We start from the raw sequence: 17591 nt of genomic DNA, 5'->3' as shown, positions 1-17591 counted from the left end.
GCATTCCCTCTCCACACTGCCACAAAGAAGACTCTCACAACCTCTTAAGGTGTGAAGCTCTCTAGTTTCTGCACATCTGATGTTTCTCAAGCACCTTCTCAGTTATTTAGTTAGCAAGTACTCTAGAAACATTCTAGTAAAAGTATACTACGAACTATTTCAAATGTACAAATATATTTTGAACAGATTTTTCTCCTCATGAGAAGTGAAAAGGGGCAGAAGGATAGTTTTGTTTTCATAGCAGCTCACTCCTTACCACTCCTCCAGGAGTGCCGAGAAACATTAAATAAAGATCACTTGCAGCTTCAGAATTTGGGATGTGGAACTCATTTTAGGCAAGCTATAGAAACAAAAGATACCTGGTTTGAGTCAGTGGTGATTAACAGTGGAGCATGGACAATTCATTATTTAGAAAGCAAGATATGAGAAGCTCTGCATTCCTGGTGACAAAGCCTAAATGTCATCCAACCACTGAAGATTTGAGGATACTGACATTTCCATCTCCTATTCCATTTCTCCTTGGTGCTTCATACCAAGAAATAAAATGAACATAGGCCTACTTATAATGTGCTGAATAACTGAAAAAAAAAAAAACCAAACCAAACCCAGCATTCCTTTTCACATTTCTGTCTCTACCCCAAGCCCCTCTTAAAAGTCTATCAAGAAAAAAACCCAAAACACATCAACACCCTACTGTAACTCAGTATCACAGGAACTTGAGAGAGTTTCAAGGGGACTTCAAAGAAGTATGAATTCCCCTAACCCTATCTCACTTTTTCATCTGGCTCATCCTCTTCAGTCTCTCTATAACTTTGTTAAGTAGTAGCAGGATACAATTTATACTTTGGGCTATTACCCTTCTTACAATAAATCAGTTTCAGAAGTACTGTCAATATCAGCAAGTTCTCAGCTTGCCATATCCCGGAGGAGTCATAAACAAAGAAATAACACCTATACATATAGCAACTGAAAATATTACAACCACCCCCACATATCTTGTCTTTATGTTTCTCTTTCTCACACTTGGTATCTTAAAGCGCCCCCTCTTTTGTGCCACCAGTCTTCAAAACAAATCAACACAGTACCCTAAGTGTTTGGAGAGAAAAATCATTATTGAGTAGTGCAAAACATTAAAAACCCCTGTGCTTCCACAACACTCCTAAAACACAACAAGCCATGTCACTCTTGCCCTTACAACTGTGAGATTCTCTACTGTCGATGGGATTACTCAGATAAATGAAGTGGGCAAATCTGAAAACTGAGCCTCAGGCTTGAAGCTGATGTGAGGGTTTTTTCACGGCTGTACCCAAGGCTATCATTATACTACAGATTTCACCAGATAAGCAGTAAAAAATACAGGTACTATGAGAACAGTGTAGAAAAGTATGAGAAAAAGCATCACTGTATTTAAGAAACCAAATAAACGAAACCAAAACACCACAAAATTTTCCAAGAAGCTTTGAACTATGGCATTTTCAACTGCCAGCTTATTTCTAGACATGAATATTTTAACCCAGTAACAAAAAAGTTCCCAATTGTGCTCAAATACAGCTGGCAACCCACAGACATATGGCTGATGTCTCACAGCACTAGTCTTCAGTATTTCTACGTAATCAGCTAGGGTTTGCAGTGTAACAACAGCATAAGGAATACTGCCCATACAAACTTACCTATTCTACACTTGCTTTACCAATGACAGATTTTAGAAGCCCATGTACTCTAATATTCCACAAGTACATTAGGAAAAATTTATGGCATCCATCAATGAAAATAGTTGAAAAAAAACAAAGTCCTGAAGTTATTATCCAACAAAAGAATGTGCTTTCAGTATTTCTGTAGAATCCATTATCTTCATTTTGATGATTAAAGTAAGTTTTAAAAATATCATGAACCCAGATGTTATCGTATTGACAAACTTGGAAAATCACTTTTCAGTTTTTCTGACAGCAAGCCCTGATTGCATACCATATGGTTTCTGAACATACATTCTCTAAATTCCTAGAAGATACAACAGAATCTAGAGCAAAGTCATCCCAGGACTTTCATGCATTTCTTACTCACTTTTCCAAACCAGGTCACTGATATAAATACGCTGTAAATATGGATATTGTAAATACAAGTACTGTAAGCTGCACATAAAATGGGCCTGTCAGCCTCTGTTCTGTGCAGGTAACTTAGCTTCACAATTGAGCCATGTACATTAAAGCATGGATTCTCCTAAGCACCTAGAGCAAAATCCCTGTTTGTTTTGCATGACTGACACAGGTTAACAATTATTTCAAACACGACTCTTACTGAAAAAGGTCTTTACTTCCTTAGTTCTCTTACATATTATTTAAAGTCTGGGGGCTTGATTTATCTTTCACCTTTAATCAAGATATTAATGAAACAATATTTATCCTGTAGGACGGCAAACACGCATGTGTTACTCAGCTGTCTATTCTGTTAATCAGTGAAAATTCAAATTTTACCACCAAATGTGCATAGTGTTGAACTTTTTGAAGACTACAAAATGTGTAGAAACAAGATTTTCAATTAGTGAAATTTTGAGGTGATATTATAATGAATATTATGCCATCTTATATTCTGCTTTGCAAACACTTTGAAAGTCTAAAAACAAAACTTCAAATCTGCTCTTTCTAGAGACAGTAAACACAGAAAATATTGTTTACAGTTAAAAAAACCCATCAAAACTCAATCACCTGAGAAAGCCAGGCATAATAAATAAGTGTCCTGTACACTTTACCACCTCACTAATATTTACGAAGTCTTTAACATGTTTTCAAATATGAAAGAATTCACGTATTAAGTTTGCCATTACTGGAATTTGCTGTTACAGCAACTAGGACAGAGAAGTAGGCCCAACACAGCATATGATAATTGTCAAAACTTTCCTTATGCAATTTACAGCCAGCAAACTTCACTGCAGCTACCTCTTCTAATTTCACCAGAGAAATATAAACCAAGGCCTTCATTTATAATTCAGTGCAGCTTGTTCCATAAATTTATAATGCCTTTTAAAAGTTTTTGATAATTAGACTGCACTGTTTCGAATAGCAACGCTGCATTTCATAACACACACAAATTTTTGGAGTGTAATTACTTTCCAGGACCACTTTGGGCAAAACAGACGTTTTACAGCAGGTATGTTTGGCATCTATCATCCAGCTTTTAAAACAGCCACTGAAGCCTACCCTAATAGCCAGGATCCCTGCCCAGCGGTAAGACCTGCTCTGGTGACTCCTGGGCGAGCAGCCTTTGAGCCGGTACCACACCTCGCTCACCGAAGCACTTTTCAAAGGAGGCTTGCCGATTTACAGCGCTCAGACCTGCACAGGGCAGCAAACACCCCGGGCTGCGGCTGGCGGGGGGCTGAGAGGGTTTGGGCTTGCTGAGGCCTAGCGAGCACGCGAGGCCTCCCGCAGCACCAGCTCCTTCTCCGCCAGCAGCACACACCTCTCCGGACGGCCGCGACAGGACGGCCATGGGGCAAGCGGGCCCCGGGGCCGGGCCGGGGGGGGGGCACCGGGGAGGGACAGGCGTCCGGGGTGCTCCGCCGGCCAGGAGGGAGGCGGCCCCGCTCCGCGGCGCCCGGGGTAGAGGGATGGAGAAGAACCGGTGCCTCGGGTCTGGGAGGGACTCGCAAACTTCAGTACCTGTCGGGACCACCACAAACCCAGCGACCCCCGTCGCCTCCGGGAAGAGCTCTACAGGTGTCCGTCCCCCCCACAAACAACTCACGCAGCGGTCTTAACAACAGGCTGTACCGATGCCGACGGGAAGGGGGCCACGGCTGCACGCAGGGACTTCTGCTCGCCCCCCCGTCCCGACAGGGGAACCCTTCTGCGCACCCCACGCTCCCCATCCCGTCCCGCCTCGGCGGAGCTGCCTCAGCGGCGAGGGCCCCGGCAGCGCTGGTCTGAACCCGCTCCGGGCCTCGCCACCTCCCTGCCCGCTCACCCACCTGTCCCGGGGGTCGATCCAGCTGGTCTGCTTGGTGTTGTGGTCGATGTAGAAGACTTTGCCGTCGTAATCCCTCGCCTCCTCCCAGCCATCGGGTAAGGGGAGCTGCCCATTCCCAGCTTCCCTAGGCATGGTCGGGCGGCGGGGGTAGCTGCTCCATAGGGACAGAAAGAAAGATGGGAAGCGGGAAAAGCCCCCACCCGAGCCGGGTGGACGGGGAAGGGGCCAGGAGTCTGCGGGGCACGCAGCGGGCCGCTCGCGGTAGTCCCGGAAAGCCCTCCTGCGCGGCCGGGTCTCAGTCCACCATGCCGGGAGGGCAGCGTTGCCTGCGCCGCGGCAGCTCGGGTCAGGGTTGCCGGCGGAGCACAGCTGCCGTCTGGGCGCGGGGAGCCCGGCTGAGCCCCAGGCGGCTGTGGCCGCCGCTCATTAGCATGAGATTAGCATCCATCTCATCTGCATGCACATTCCTCCCGCCGCATTCCTCAGGGTTAACCCTGCCGGCGCTACCCGCCGCCGCGCTGGACAGGTCCCGGCCGTGGATCCGGGACGAAAAGCGTCCCGCGGGCGAGCGCGTAGGGCGGACCGGAGGACAATGGGCAGGGGAAGGGGGGAGAGGTGGCGGGGGGTGCCCTTCTGCTTCCAAACAAGCCGTGCCCGCGGCGCGCAGGGGCTGGCGCGGCTTAGGGATGGGAGGCAAACACCTGAGGGGCAGCCTCCGACGGCCCGCGCCCTCAGTTTAAGCAGCCTGCGGGGAGAGCGGCGCCGAAGGGCTGGGCTGAGGTGAAGGAAGGAGCGACCCGGCGTGAAGGCTGCGGACCGGCCCCGCGGACCGGCCCTTTGTCTGCGGACCTGCTGCTGGACCCGCATCAGGTGGTGCAGGCGGCTTCGGCGCCGGGAGGTGCCGGCTCTGCGGGCACGGGGAAGGTGCCCTAGGAAAGGGCGGTTTGCCCCTGCCTGCCTGCCTGCCCGCCCTCAGTCGAAGAGGCGTCGAGTGTCCTTTCCCGTCCCTTCAGGTCCCTCTCACCTCGCTTCACATCCTCATCAACTGTCGCTACTGTCCAGTAAGGCTCGAAGGTACCTAAAAGGACCTTGACATTTAAAATACTGGAGTTCAGAATTTAAACAAAAAGACAACTTTTTTTTTAAACTCTGGAAGAAAGTAAACTTACTGATTTCATTTAATTATTTACTTTTTAATAGACACACCAGCGGTGAATGTGCATACACCATTCGTGGCCTGAACTGTTCTGGCCTAAAAAGCAGGTAGCTAAGTCACATGAGATATAAGAACGAGGTGTGAATTACTGGGCGTTTATCTCATCTTTGCTACAAGAGAAGCTACTCCAGGTTGGTTACCATGGTTTAGCTGATAGAAGGTAATTTAATGAGTTCTATTAATTTGCATGTGTGTCTGATTTCCAAGATTTGGCGCCTGAAGTAGAGCACCTATGAAGGAATATGACTTGGTTTAGCGGCTAGGAATCTGAGGTAACCCAAATTTGAGTCCCTGCTTATTTCTTTTCACTTAAAGTTAGTGGTTTAAAGTAACAAAATCTTCCTGGGAGACGAAGCCTGGGACCCAGAGCTGTTATTTTTCATTTTTTTAATATATTTATTTATTTTAATCTCTTTATCTACTCCATTCCAGCTGTCTTTAGCATTCAGCTCTGACTTACTCTTCTTAGACAATTTACACTTATTACTAGACTTGTTTAGTGCACAACAAGTTTTTGGATTGCATGTATTTGACAGGCATTGTAGTAAGTAATTTACAGGTGTCTAAGTCCCTCTGTTGGATCTGCTCCTAAATAGAAAAAATTACCAGCAAGATATGATTTTAATTTATTTTCACAGTCCAGTAGAACTAAGGCCTTTATTATTTCTGTCATTTTACTTATTCTGTAACATGGTGTCTACAAATAGCTCATATGGCTCCCCAAAATACCTGTATGTTGAGCTCCAGACTATCGTGAAGATTTTATTATCACATCTGTTGTTTTGAGGGAGTGTGCAGTGAAACTACATTCATGAAGTAAGGCTCTAGTAGTTAACAGTGGACAAAAAACTGAATTGTCCTAACTTCTGGGTATCTGTAAGAGTTCAGCCGCCCAGGGAAAGCAACAGAGTCATTACCTATTAAAGTGACAGACTCATTTATTTTCACCGAGAATATTAAGTTTCAGTGAGGTGGTTGGTTTATAAAGTGCAGTCTTACTTTCCATCTGTGTAAAAAAAACCAACACACTTTCACCGTGCATTTACATTTTTGTCCTTTTAAATAGTCTTCTGAGTTTTATAAACTGGTTTATAGGTGACATCTTACAGTGTGAAAGTACATGTGGCAGTTGTGGGACAGGATAAACTGGATTTCCTTTTCCCTTTTAAAGCTCAGTTTGCGTTATCAGTAAGACATTTTGTTATATAAGTTGATAAAAAAACCCATAGAGCATATAGTTACTTCGCTTTGGCATTAACAAGGAGCTTTTATAAATAATACAGCCTTTTTCATCCTGAAAAAGCAGGCCTGTGATACAGCAGCACTCCTATACTCCTATTCTCTAAATAATCCACACAAAAGAAAGCATGAGATTTTCTAATCTGTAATACCAAGACAAAACTGAAAACTCATTTATGTCAATGCTTACCCTGAACCTGGTACCTAATTCCTGTTCTGTGTCACCACCAAGGCACCAAAGAATCACATCTTTTGATTATTGGTCAGATGACATCTTCATGGTTGGGGATGTGGATCTGATCTATAACCATCTTTACCAGGGTAAAGCGCATCATAAAACATCAGTATTTTCAGTTGCACAAATAAATGGAAATTGCAGTTCTTAATTTTGAAAATAAGTATACTAAGATCATTGTATAATTGTCTAATTTCTATGTATATGCTTCTGTGTGCATATACAGATGTGCTTATACTTAAATATAAGCTGTTTCATGGTAAGCGTTAGGCTCTCCCTCTCTCCATTTTCCGTTTGAGTAATTCACTGTGTTTGTATTTATAGTTAGGGTCTACAGTCTGGATTGCAAATTTAGGACTGCTTAGAAATGGCAATATTGGAAGTCAGACTGCCAAAAAGTAGGTGATATTTGTGTAAATAAATGCCAGACCTTTAATATCACCAGTGAGAATATGAGAATATTTAGCTTTTTGAAGGACTGCTGTTGTACAAAGGAGAATCCAATCATCCTGTTGCTTTTTGCTCTTTTGCAACTTGGAAAAGAGCACATTTGGTAGAAGATAGTTTCTTCCATTATCCTTTAATATGTTTTCATATGTGTAATATAGGAAAACAGAATAGATGTTCATGATGATTCTTTTTAGCTTAAAATATGCTACAAATTCTAACTAAAAGTAGTTTTTCAAGTATACCTCCCACATCTCAACTGGTAACCTGCCTAGCATGTTGTGCTGACATTGTCAGCTGACAGCATACCACGGATTGTTTGGCTTAATTGCATAAGACAGCATAGTTCAGAATATGTAAGCATGCTTTGTTCAAAACACAGAAGGGTGCATATGAAGAAGGTGTCCAAAAGCATGGAACAATGTAGCTGTTGCATGACTTAAGTATTTATCAATAAGTATGATAAATAACAAGATATGCTCCATGAAAGGGAGCTGATTGTTCCTCTCTTGCTTTGTATATGCATGTTTAACCAGTCTGGAGAAGTTCATGTTGTAAGTAGTACATAGTTAAAGAATTGAGTTAAAGGGAATTAGAGTTGTGACTATTTTATGTCCCTTCTACTTACTGCTGTCAGCTAGAAGAAGAAAAAAATGTCTGTGCAAAAATTCAGAATGCAAGTGTGGAAGTGGCTGAATCCAGAAAAAAGGGCTGCAAAGGCAAATGGTTGTGCCCTGTGGCATAATGAGAACTATACTCATAAGAGTCTATACTTATCCTAGTTCATCTCCTGATACTCTCTGCTTTCATCTTCTTTTATAGTAAATTTGTGATCAAAAAAGGCATGTTGGTACCTTGTCCTTCCATAACAAGAGATTCCCTTAATTTGATCCACTAGAATGGTGTCCCTGAAGAAATTTACAGCTGTTACAGCTCTAACTTGTACTATCTACGAATGGCTCTGAATCAAGAGCCACAGCTGTCTCCTTGAAAATCTACACAGTTCAGTCTCCACTGCTTTCAAACAGAATTTGAGTGCAGAATGAGTTATGAAGTATGGTGACAGAATTAATTCCTAAAAACACCTGATAAAAATGTTTGAAAATATATATTGGTTACATTGAGGGTTTTTTTTTAAGCTCTTAAACCACGAAATACTGGCAACAAGTCTGACTTCCCTCACATATAGCTACTAAGATAGAACGCTAAAAACAATATTTTCAGCATTTTATTTATTTATTTAATCACACTGAATTTTATTTGACATCTATGCTTTCCAAGAAATGAAAGGCACCAAACCCAGGACTCCTTTATGTGGTGAGATTGTTAGTTTTTAAAAGGATTTTTAAAGTTCCATAAAGAATAACAGTGTACATGCATGAGGGAGGAAAGGAGGACTGCTGCTGCTACTCATGTCAGCTTCTAATGCATGTATACATCTGAGACTAAAAGATCTTCAATGATATTGTTTCTGATTGAATTTATGATGTAGTTCTACAGAAGTGATGAAGCCAGATAATGTTTATGCTCATTCAGCTTTTCTTGTTGCTCCAAAGCCTGTTCTTTGCACTTGCATTCAACTGGACAGTTTGCTGCTAAAATAGGATGTCCTACAAAGACTTCCCAGAGTATGAGTGGAAAAGACCTTATCAGGTTCTGCTTCAAATGAATATATACTATCTCTTTTTCAGTATTTTGGCCTTATTTTTGCCTTTAGGCATGTACATGAAAAAGTAATGAGCAATTACACATTTCAAATCCTTGCAGACATAATGCTAATCCTATAAATCTGAAAATAAGCATACAGAACAATTTTAACTGATTGTTAGTCTGATTAAAAGTTTAGGGTAGGTAGAATGGAAATGATGTGGTAAGAGTTTTGCCTCAGACATAACTATGGAAATGTGAGTAATGTTTTCATGGTAAAATCTCAGACTCACCCCAAACCACTCATTAAACTAACTTAGCATTCAGTTCTGTTAACTCTGATTCATACTGTTGGTATTTCTGTGGAAAAAGGAAAGATGGAGAATTTTGGTTGTTCCAAAACCCTAGTATTGATGAGGTCCAAATTAGCCTCTGAGGCATATTCTCACAGGATTTTTTGATGCAGTCTTGAAATTTTATGTTTTCTTGGTGTTACATCTTCCATAGAAGCAGTCTTGCTATATTGTTTTTAATATATCTCTGGTACTTGTACACATAGATTTAAGTTGCCTACGTTTCATCACATCTATGGAATTGTGGTATCTATTCACTGCTGTCTAATGGCTTTGGGGAACCACAAAAGCACAGGCTTCTCTTTCGGCCATGAGTAAGACAGAAGTAGGCCAGCAACAGAGGGTTTCTGCTCATTGCCAGGGAGGGAAGAATTGAGAAGTTTCTCAATAACAGTTCCTTTGTGGGGAACAGCAATTAATTTCTGTAAGTGGTAAAATTCTTCATTAAGTGCTATGCAAGTGCACAGGTTTACAGAGCTAATGGTTTTAACTGTCCATCTCTACTGGTGCATGGAGTAAGCGCTCCCACCACAGTCAGAAGAAAGCATTTAATGTATGTCTGCTGTGTTGTATCCAAGGGGAGCAATGAAATGAAATACAAGCATTTTGGCAACGACATCCTGAAGTATGATTCTTCTCTGTATCATCCACATACTTTCAGAAACAGTGCAGTAAATGAAGTAGACTGAGACTGAGTATTTAACACCTGCATGACAAAAAAATAGAAAGATCTTCTGCCTGATAGGAGAGGCTTAGAGAACCTTCTAACAAAGGACAAATCTTATTTGAAACACAAAACAAGTACAAACCTGCCACACTATAATATTAAAATGGGCTGCTTTTCTCTTTTGCCCACTTTTCACTTCTTCCTTCCACTCAAACAGTACAGTTTCTTCACATGAATGCGAACTATTTTGAAATCTATCCCGACCAACCACAAAGGAACCTCAGTCTCGTCTTATTGCTAACTGAGGCTAAAAACTATGCTGCAAACATAACATCTGAATTTATGCAACTTTATAGCAAAAATGGGGCTGATGCATCATACCAAGATTTAGCACTTCTAGAATGCTAGAGATGTTACTGAATTGTATGAATCATCCTATGGCAATTTTTGTTCTAGTCTGGTTGTCTGAAACTCGGAATCACAATGTTTACACTTTTTGGGGGATGATATTATTATGTCCACTTTGCAGTGGACATAAAAAAAATGTGTTAAGTGACTTGATGGAGTAAAAAATACCTATGTGAAAAGGGATAGGGTTTAGAACATAGGATGCTTTCAGCTCCTGAGCTGAATCTGTTGAACTGCATTCTATCATTTTTATTATTTCAAGATGTGGTCTCAGAAATAGTTGGGGTAAGCTTTCTTATCACAAGGAAAATATTATAGTTCATACAAAAAAATCCTTTTGTTCAGTGTCTCCTTCCCAGGTAAAATGTGTATAAAAGTTATCAATTCCATATGGTCAAGCATATGTTATGAAATTCTTGTGTCCACATATGAGGCACATGACAATATTTCAACAGCTTGCTCCTTTGAATTTCTTGGTGGAGAAATATAACAAAAGTATAAATTGTAGTTAGCTGTACTTCTCCATTCATAACTGAGATACACTAATAAACAACCTGTAACAGCATAAACAGATGACATTGAACAATAATTCAAAGAAAATAATTCAAAGCTAGGCAAAGTCTGCAAAATTTAAGTGTTAAACATAACCCTCAGACAGTGAAATGTCAGAATCATTGCTATTCTGTAATGGTGTAAATGTAAAGCCAAAGGATATACAGTTGGTGCTTATACCAGAGGAATCACAGCATTACAGGATGGCTGAGGTTGGAAGGGACCTCTGGAGGTCATCTTGTTCAACCCCTGTGGTTAAGCAGGGCCACCTAGAGATGATTGGCTGGGACCATGTCCAGACATATTTTAGTATCACCAAGGATGGAGATTCCACGACCTCTCAGGGCAACCTGTTCCAGTGCTTGGTCACCCTCACTAAAAAAAGTGGTTCAAACAAGGGCACTTTTCTGGCTCTTGGTCAGATTTTTGTCCCCCAGGACTCCCAGCTGGCCCAGAGCATGTACTGGTGCATGGGGTTATTTCTCCCCAGGTGCAGGACATTGCATTTCTCTTTGTTGAACTTCATGAGATTCCTGTTTGCTCATTTCTCTGCATATTTAAAGAGCACAAAAACGCACCACGTAATTCAAACATACCAAAACAAGAAAACTGCTGTGCTGCAAACTGGCTTCTTGAACACTAGGTCCAGAGGTGGCCCACTAGCAAGCAGTCAGGTGTTAAGAATCAGTGCTGCTTTCCCTTTACTCTCGCTAGACAATCAGAATTAGAGATAAACCCCCTCAGGACTGTGGTTTCTGCAGCCTCCAGTGGTACAGAGTACAACATTCAGAGAAGACCTTGGTCCTTCCATGGAAGCATTAATACATGTTTGTACAACTCAGCATGCCACTGTCAGCAATAAAAGAAGTAAAAGTGTTCTTTTACATAAAGAGCTAAAATGATGTTTCCATACACCAGCTCAGAAACTCTCTGGTTACTTAACCGTTGATGGCTTTTTTCCAGAATGTAACAAATGTGAATAAGGTACAGTACTCCAGTGTGGCAGCCTGCTTCGCACTCCAGGAATTCAGAAACAATGGGTTTGGATTTTTTTCCAGATTTCAGCATTAGGCCTGTCATCCCAAGGAAATAAAGTGAGTGTATCTTCAGAATGTAGCAGAACAAGGGTTGGCTGTTCTACAGTTTCCATCTAGTTTCACCCCATAGAATTAAACCAGGATTCATGGTAATTTTTGATGCATCACTGATGGGGCTGGGGACAGAAGAGCTAGTGTCACCTTTTTCCATGAATGGTGCTGACTCACGTTCTTTTCCTGGCCTTCCCCTTCCCACATCCTTTCTTCTTACATGTGCTCTCTCTGATGCTCCTGTTGAGCTGGAGTTGTTGGCTCTGATCTGCGAGGGCTTGAGGCTGCAGAAGTGCTAACACTAAAGAACCTGGTTTACTCCATGCAGCTGGTGTGTCTCTGTGCTGCTTCCCTAGTGCGTGCTGTAGGTCCTATACCAACCATGCTGCTCCCTTCTCCAGCTCACCCCACATCCATACCCCCCGGAACAGTCTTTTTTAGTGGCTTAAGACAACTCCATACCTGTTGCTGTGAACACTTAGCAAAGGACCGCACTGCCGACAGTGACATCTGCTGTTGGAGTCAGCGGCCGGGGTTTCCCCTCAAACTGTCCCACTCTAGTCAAAGTCAAAACAGGGGTGCCCACACCTGGATTGTGCTTGGGAAGGGCTCTGAGCAGAGGGGAATATGCTGCACGTCCTTCAGTGGCCTCAAAACACCACCAATAGCCACATCATCAGCTCCATCCAGTGAGAGCTGGAACAAGTAGCAGGTGGAGGTTCAGAGTCATCAACACTGGAATTAGTGTGCCTTCTACACTAGTTGCAGGGAAAGAGCCATTTTCAAGTTACATGTAATATTAATTGCAAGTGCCCAGATGGTGTTAAGAGAAAGCAACGATCTGATTAATTACATATATATTTGTAAGGTTGTAGGTGGATTTCATAGATCATGAGCAAGCTAACATAGCTTTTGTTTTGTTTCAATAGGAGGAAGCAAAGAAGTATGTTAGGGCAGGGGAGAAGATGGCAAGGAGTTGTTTATGAAAAGCAGTTTTCCTGAATCAAGTAAAAACTTGAGGAATGTTTCAGAAAAAAAAATCTCAAAAAGAACATAAAAAATTTCCCTAAGCACATATAGGCACAACCCTACTCCTGCCCTTTATCCTGTAAGGCAAGAAAGAGAACTAGTATATGCTCTTTTTAATGCAGCAGAGGCCTTTCACCAGTCATTTTGTTTAATCTCCCTTCTCAGTATTCCACATCTGTGGAATATATTTCTCCAGCAATCTCATTTTAATAACATATTCTAATCCATTAAACTCACTCTGGTGAGCTTGCAGTGAACCATGACATTTCCAAATCAAAGTAAAATCAAAGGCCTTAAAGCAGACTGCAGAGCTAAAACTCTTTTTCATATCCCTTCACTTTATTTACAGAAGATTCATATGTTCAAATATACCAAATCATCATGACAGAATAATTATGATGTCATATTTTTTGAAACAATGTCAAATACTGAACTGACGGACCTACAGAAAACTGTGAAATAGGAAAAAAACCCCAAAGCCAAACAATGATGGATGAAAGACAACCAGTAATGAGCACGTCCAAACTTTGTTTTCTCTGCTGCTTTATCTGACAGTTGATACTTTTGCAGCACCAAGTGAAGTCCTGCTAATGCAATGATTTAAATCCTTAACATGATCCCGTATTCCAAATGCCATCCAGCTGAGTACAGGGCAAACAGTCCCAATACCAGAGTATGATAGGGCTTCTTAATTTCTGCAAAGCCTTGCTTTTCCTGACCAACAATGGGATATGGATTGTGACATGGATTGTTACACATGTTTTCTGAGATGTGAGATTGTCTCAATATGTAGCTTAGGCTTACTCATATTTTTGATCTGTGTACCTGTATAAGGAAATTGTTCTGGGACAAATCACAGGAGCAGGCTTTCTTGAAAGCAAATACGTAGCAGGTAGGAAGAGAACTACATTGCTAAAGCAAGCAAGGATAATGGAATACTAAACCCAATAGAAAAAAAATCATTTTTAGGGTTGCCTTCAAATGATTGCAGGAAATCCAAAGAGTTGAATGTAAGTGTTGAATTTTTATTTGCAGCAAGTCAAGCAGGTGATTTTTGCATCCTTTTCAAATACTGGATTTTAATTTTAGTACTCAATACATATGAGAATTAGGCATAGCTAAAGAGAAACATTTCTATTCTTCACTCATGTTTTATCAGATGTGTTTAAATCTCATCTTGCACAGTGGAAATTACTATTTCTAGTTTGCAAAAGTAAAATAGAAATATTAGAATATGATCAAATAACTGCTTAGTCTCCTCTTTGGTAAGTTTTCACTATAAAGCTCACTTTCCAGTCCCTTAATCATTTACATTTCTCTCTGTGACTCCACTCCAGTTAAAGGAGATCTTTCTTCAGTTTGAAATATCAGAAATAGAACTAACACCCCAGCAACAGTCACACTAATGCCAAATACAGGCATCTATCCACTTGTGCTAGTTTCCACAGGTTTCTGGCCACAGATTAGATTAACTCCTTCTGCCACAGCACCCCACTGAGACTTCTGTCCAAGGATTGCTACTGTGACCAAAGCTCTTCTGTCACAGGGATTTCCAGGACTAAGGCCACCGTCCTTTAAGGATGTCCTGTGTTACCTTTATCTTTTATCTGTTTCCCAGATGCGCGATTTTTTATTTTTCCTATTAAAACCCATATTGTTTACTTATTCCAAAGATCTAATGCCTGTTCAGTGCCATCATACCTTTTTTTTACAATGTATGGTCAGACCAGGAACTATTTTATCAGCATCATGTATGGCATACTGAATGTGCCTTCTCCTCTGCTACGATTCAGAAGTATTTCTTAGCATGTCTTGGTTTTTTTCTTCATTATTTCTAGTTCTATTGTTGACCATTTGTGAATGGACCAGCTACACAAAGTCAAAATACTGGGCTTAAAGTAGACCTGTCTTTTGAACTCTGATGCCATCAGAATTATTCTGAGGAAGCTGACTTACATTTTAGGGTTTTCCAAACAAGGATTTGCTCCACCTTTATTTTACCAGAGTCCATTTTGATGTAATTCATGTAGCATTAAAAATAAAAAAGAGATTCTTTTATCACAACTTTTACTATAATTTAATACTATCCATCAATCTTAAAATCTATAAAGTTTCCCCAGAAAGGCCACACAATTTCCTATGTTTTTTTAAAAAGGGCTAGTAATAACAAAAATACCATTCAAGACCTTGGTTCAGCACTACTGCTCTCACTACATGTCATAGGTACCTTATTTCACAATGTGTAAGACTAGCTGCAAAGTAATTTGGACTATCTGGTTATTAGTTAGTCTGGAATTGTTTTGTGAAGTTATGATAATTATGCTTTTATAAGGTAAATTTGTAACCCAAGAAAAAGCACCCAAAAACCCCTGGGCTTAGAGAAATTCTGTAATCTTGAGTTTCTTCTGCTAAGAACCCCTTTGACATTATAACAAGTCTCCCGAACACTTTTCATTTCCCATCTATTCCTAGACATCCCTTCCTGTCCCCAGCCCCAATCTCTGCTCCCTTTCCAGAAAATCTCAGTCATCTTTCCGTCAGTGACAGCTTGACAAATCGATGCAGTGATAAAGGTTTATCACTCCTGCTGCTGCTCTGACTCTCCCCATCTGCCTGGAAGAGCTATAGTAAGAGCACAGAAACGGGCATAACCCTTTGCTGTAGCATATCATCTTCTGGACATTTTCCTGTCATATGAAATTGTGATTTATGGCTCAAATTAATGAACACATACTACTGCCTCCCCTGGGGGTGTTTGAAAGGGACCTTTTGGAGCCACTAGTCTGTGATCTCAGAAAGCAGAAGGCCCCTTTGTCTTCAGTAGGAGCAACACCTGTACCTCCCCTTCCTGCTGGGAGCACTAGGGACAGCGTGAGGTATTTTGTTTCCTGGACCCTCAAAACAGGCAGCTTCTGCTTCAGCAGCCAGGCTGCATTGCTTCACTGAGTTTCCCTGGCATGACTGCATTCTCATCCTCCTGCCATCAGCATGGTTCTAAGTAGGGAGAATGCTGGCATGCCTCTCCCCTCTCAGCAAAGCTGATTAATAGGACTTTTCTTATTGCTCAAGGTTTTGTACTTCTACAGCCACAGGCAGACATTACAACAGGTATTAAGCATATCAAGATCTACCTTTAAGCTTCTTTTTAAACCGCTAGCCTAGGCACTTGAGAAACGCTGATTACCATCTGATAATTTTGAAATAATAATAATATGACTCTGGAAGGCTCTAAAAGCAAGTTTATGTCTAAAATGTATGTAGAAAGGGGATGAATCAGAAACCAATTATGTTAATGCATTAATTGTTATACTCCTATGAAGAAATAAACATTCATATTATTATACCCAGGTTTATATTATTAAATCCAGGGGAGAAACAAATGTCACAAACAGGTAACAAAAGATTTCTCCTGGGAGGATGAAACTATGTGAACCTAAAGATGCACAGTGTTTCAAAAGGCTTGAGGCACTGTCAGAATTCAGTCTTTCTAACTACCTGGTCATAAAAGATTCAAATCTGTTTGCATACTTAGATTTTAAGATAACATGTAGATAACAGGTCATATGTGCAGGTACAGTGGAACATTTGGAAGAGGTGAACCTTTTACATTAGCAGAAGCTTGGAAGCTCAGCAAAACAAAACTTAAATAGCACTTATTTAAAAGTTAAATAGCAAAAATAATGGTATGTGTATACATGTATAATTTGACAATACATTTTGCTATTCTCTGCTAAGAATGATACCTTTAATCTCTTGCTGCATCTGAATATGTGTTTGACAAACATAACCGCTATTTTTTTCATCAGTATTACAAAAATTATACCTCAAATATAAATATTGCTGTCATGGGACAAAACTTGAGATAATATATTCAGAAGATACAGTAGCATCTAGGAGTTTATATTTTGTAGCTGTTTTCATTAGGGAAAAACTTTATTAACAGTAAGCATTTTTTTCCTCAGCAAAGCGCTTTCAAAACATTTGCTAATTAAAACCTTTATATCTTTTAGACAGTAAAAGTGCTTTTTCCAACCTGCAACAGCTATGTAACTTATTTTATTAGTAGTTTAGTAATAAAGTCAGATAAACCTTTGATTTAATAATTAGCATTTATAGAGTGCTTTCTGCCTTCAAAGCACTTTGCAAACATTAAGTAATTAATTCTTGCAACTCCCCTGTAATTTGGAGAAGTATATTCATACATGTTTGCCTATGGTTTAGGAAACGCAGTATTATCTTGGACTTTTTATGAAACAGAGAATTAAGACCTATAAATTAAGTTATTCACTTAAGTCCACAAAGATGGAAAAGTCAGAGTAGGAACTGAAGCTAAACTGCTGATGTGGTTTAATATGGCAGGCAGCTAAACACCACACAGCCATTTGCTCATTCCCCCCATCCCAGTGGGATGGGGAAGTGAATCAGGAAGGAAAAAAAAAAAGTAAAAACTATGGATCGAGATAAAGACAGTGTAATAGGACAGAAAAGGAGGGAAAGAAATAGTAAAAGAATTAGAATATACAAGACAGATGATGCACAGTGCAGTTGCTCTCCAACCGCTGACTGATGCCCAGCCAGTTCCCAAGCAGCAGCCCCTGGCCAGCTTTCCCCCCAGTTTATATACTTGTTATGATACGCAGTGGTAGGGGATATCCCTTTGGTCAGTTGGGTCAGCTGTCCTGGCTGTGTCCCCTCCAAGTTCTTGTGCTCCCCAGCCTGCTTGCTGGTGGAGCTGTGGGAGAAGCTG

At 40.9% G+C, this 17591-nt stretch overlaps 1 protein-coding gene across 2 annotated transcripts in view; it reads right to left on the bottom strand.

Moving 5' to 3' along the window:
- WWC2 (WW and C2 domain containing 2) overlaps window positions 1-4489 on the bottom strand; it is a 100767-nt gene extending 96278 nt beyond the window's left edge. The window contains exon 1 of one of the 2 annotated variants that reach the window (XM_065695145.1): window positions 3965-4489. In XM_065695145.1, coding sequence (XP_065551217.1) covers window positions 3965-4095 — 131 coding nt within the window. In that variant the 5' untranslated portion in view covers window positions 4096-4489. The remainder of the gene's footprint in view (window positions 1-3964) is intronic. The other variant, XM_065695138.1, reaches the window with a different exon arrangement.
- Between the last annotated feature and the right edge of the window lie 13102 nt (window positions 4490-17591).

Source organism: Lathamus discolor, chromosome 1 (genome assembly GCF_037157495.1).
Source record: "Lathamus discolor isolate bLatDis1 chromosome 1, bLatDis1.hap1, whole genome shotgun sequence".
NCBI lineage: Eukaryota > Metazoa > Chordata > Aves > Psittaciformes > Psittacidae > Lathamus > Lathamus discolor.
This window is presented reverse-complemented; position numbering and strand designations above follow the sequence as displayed.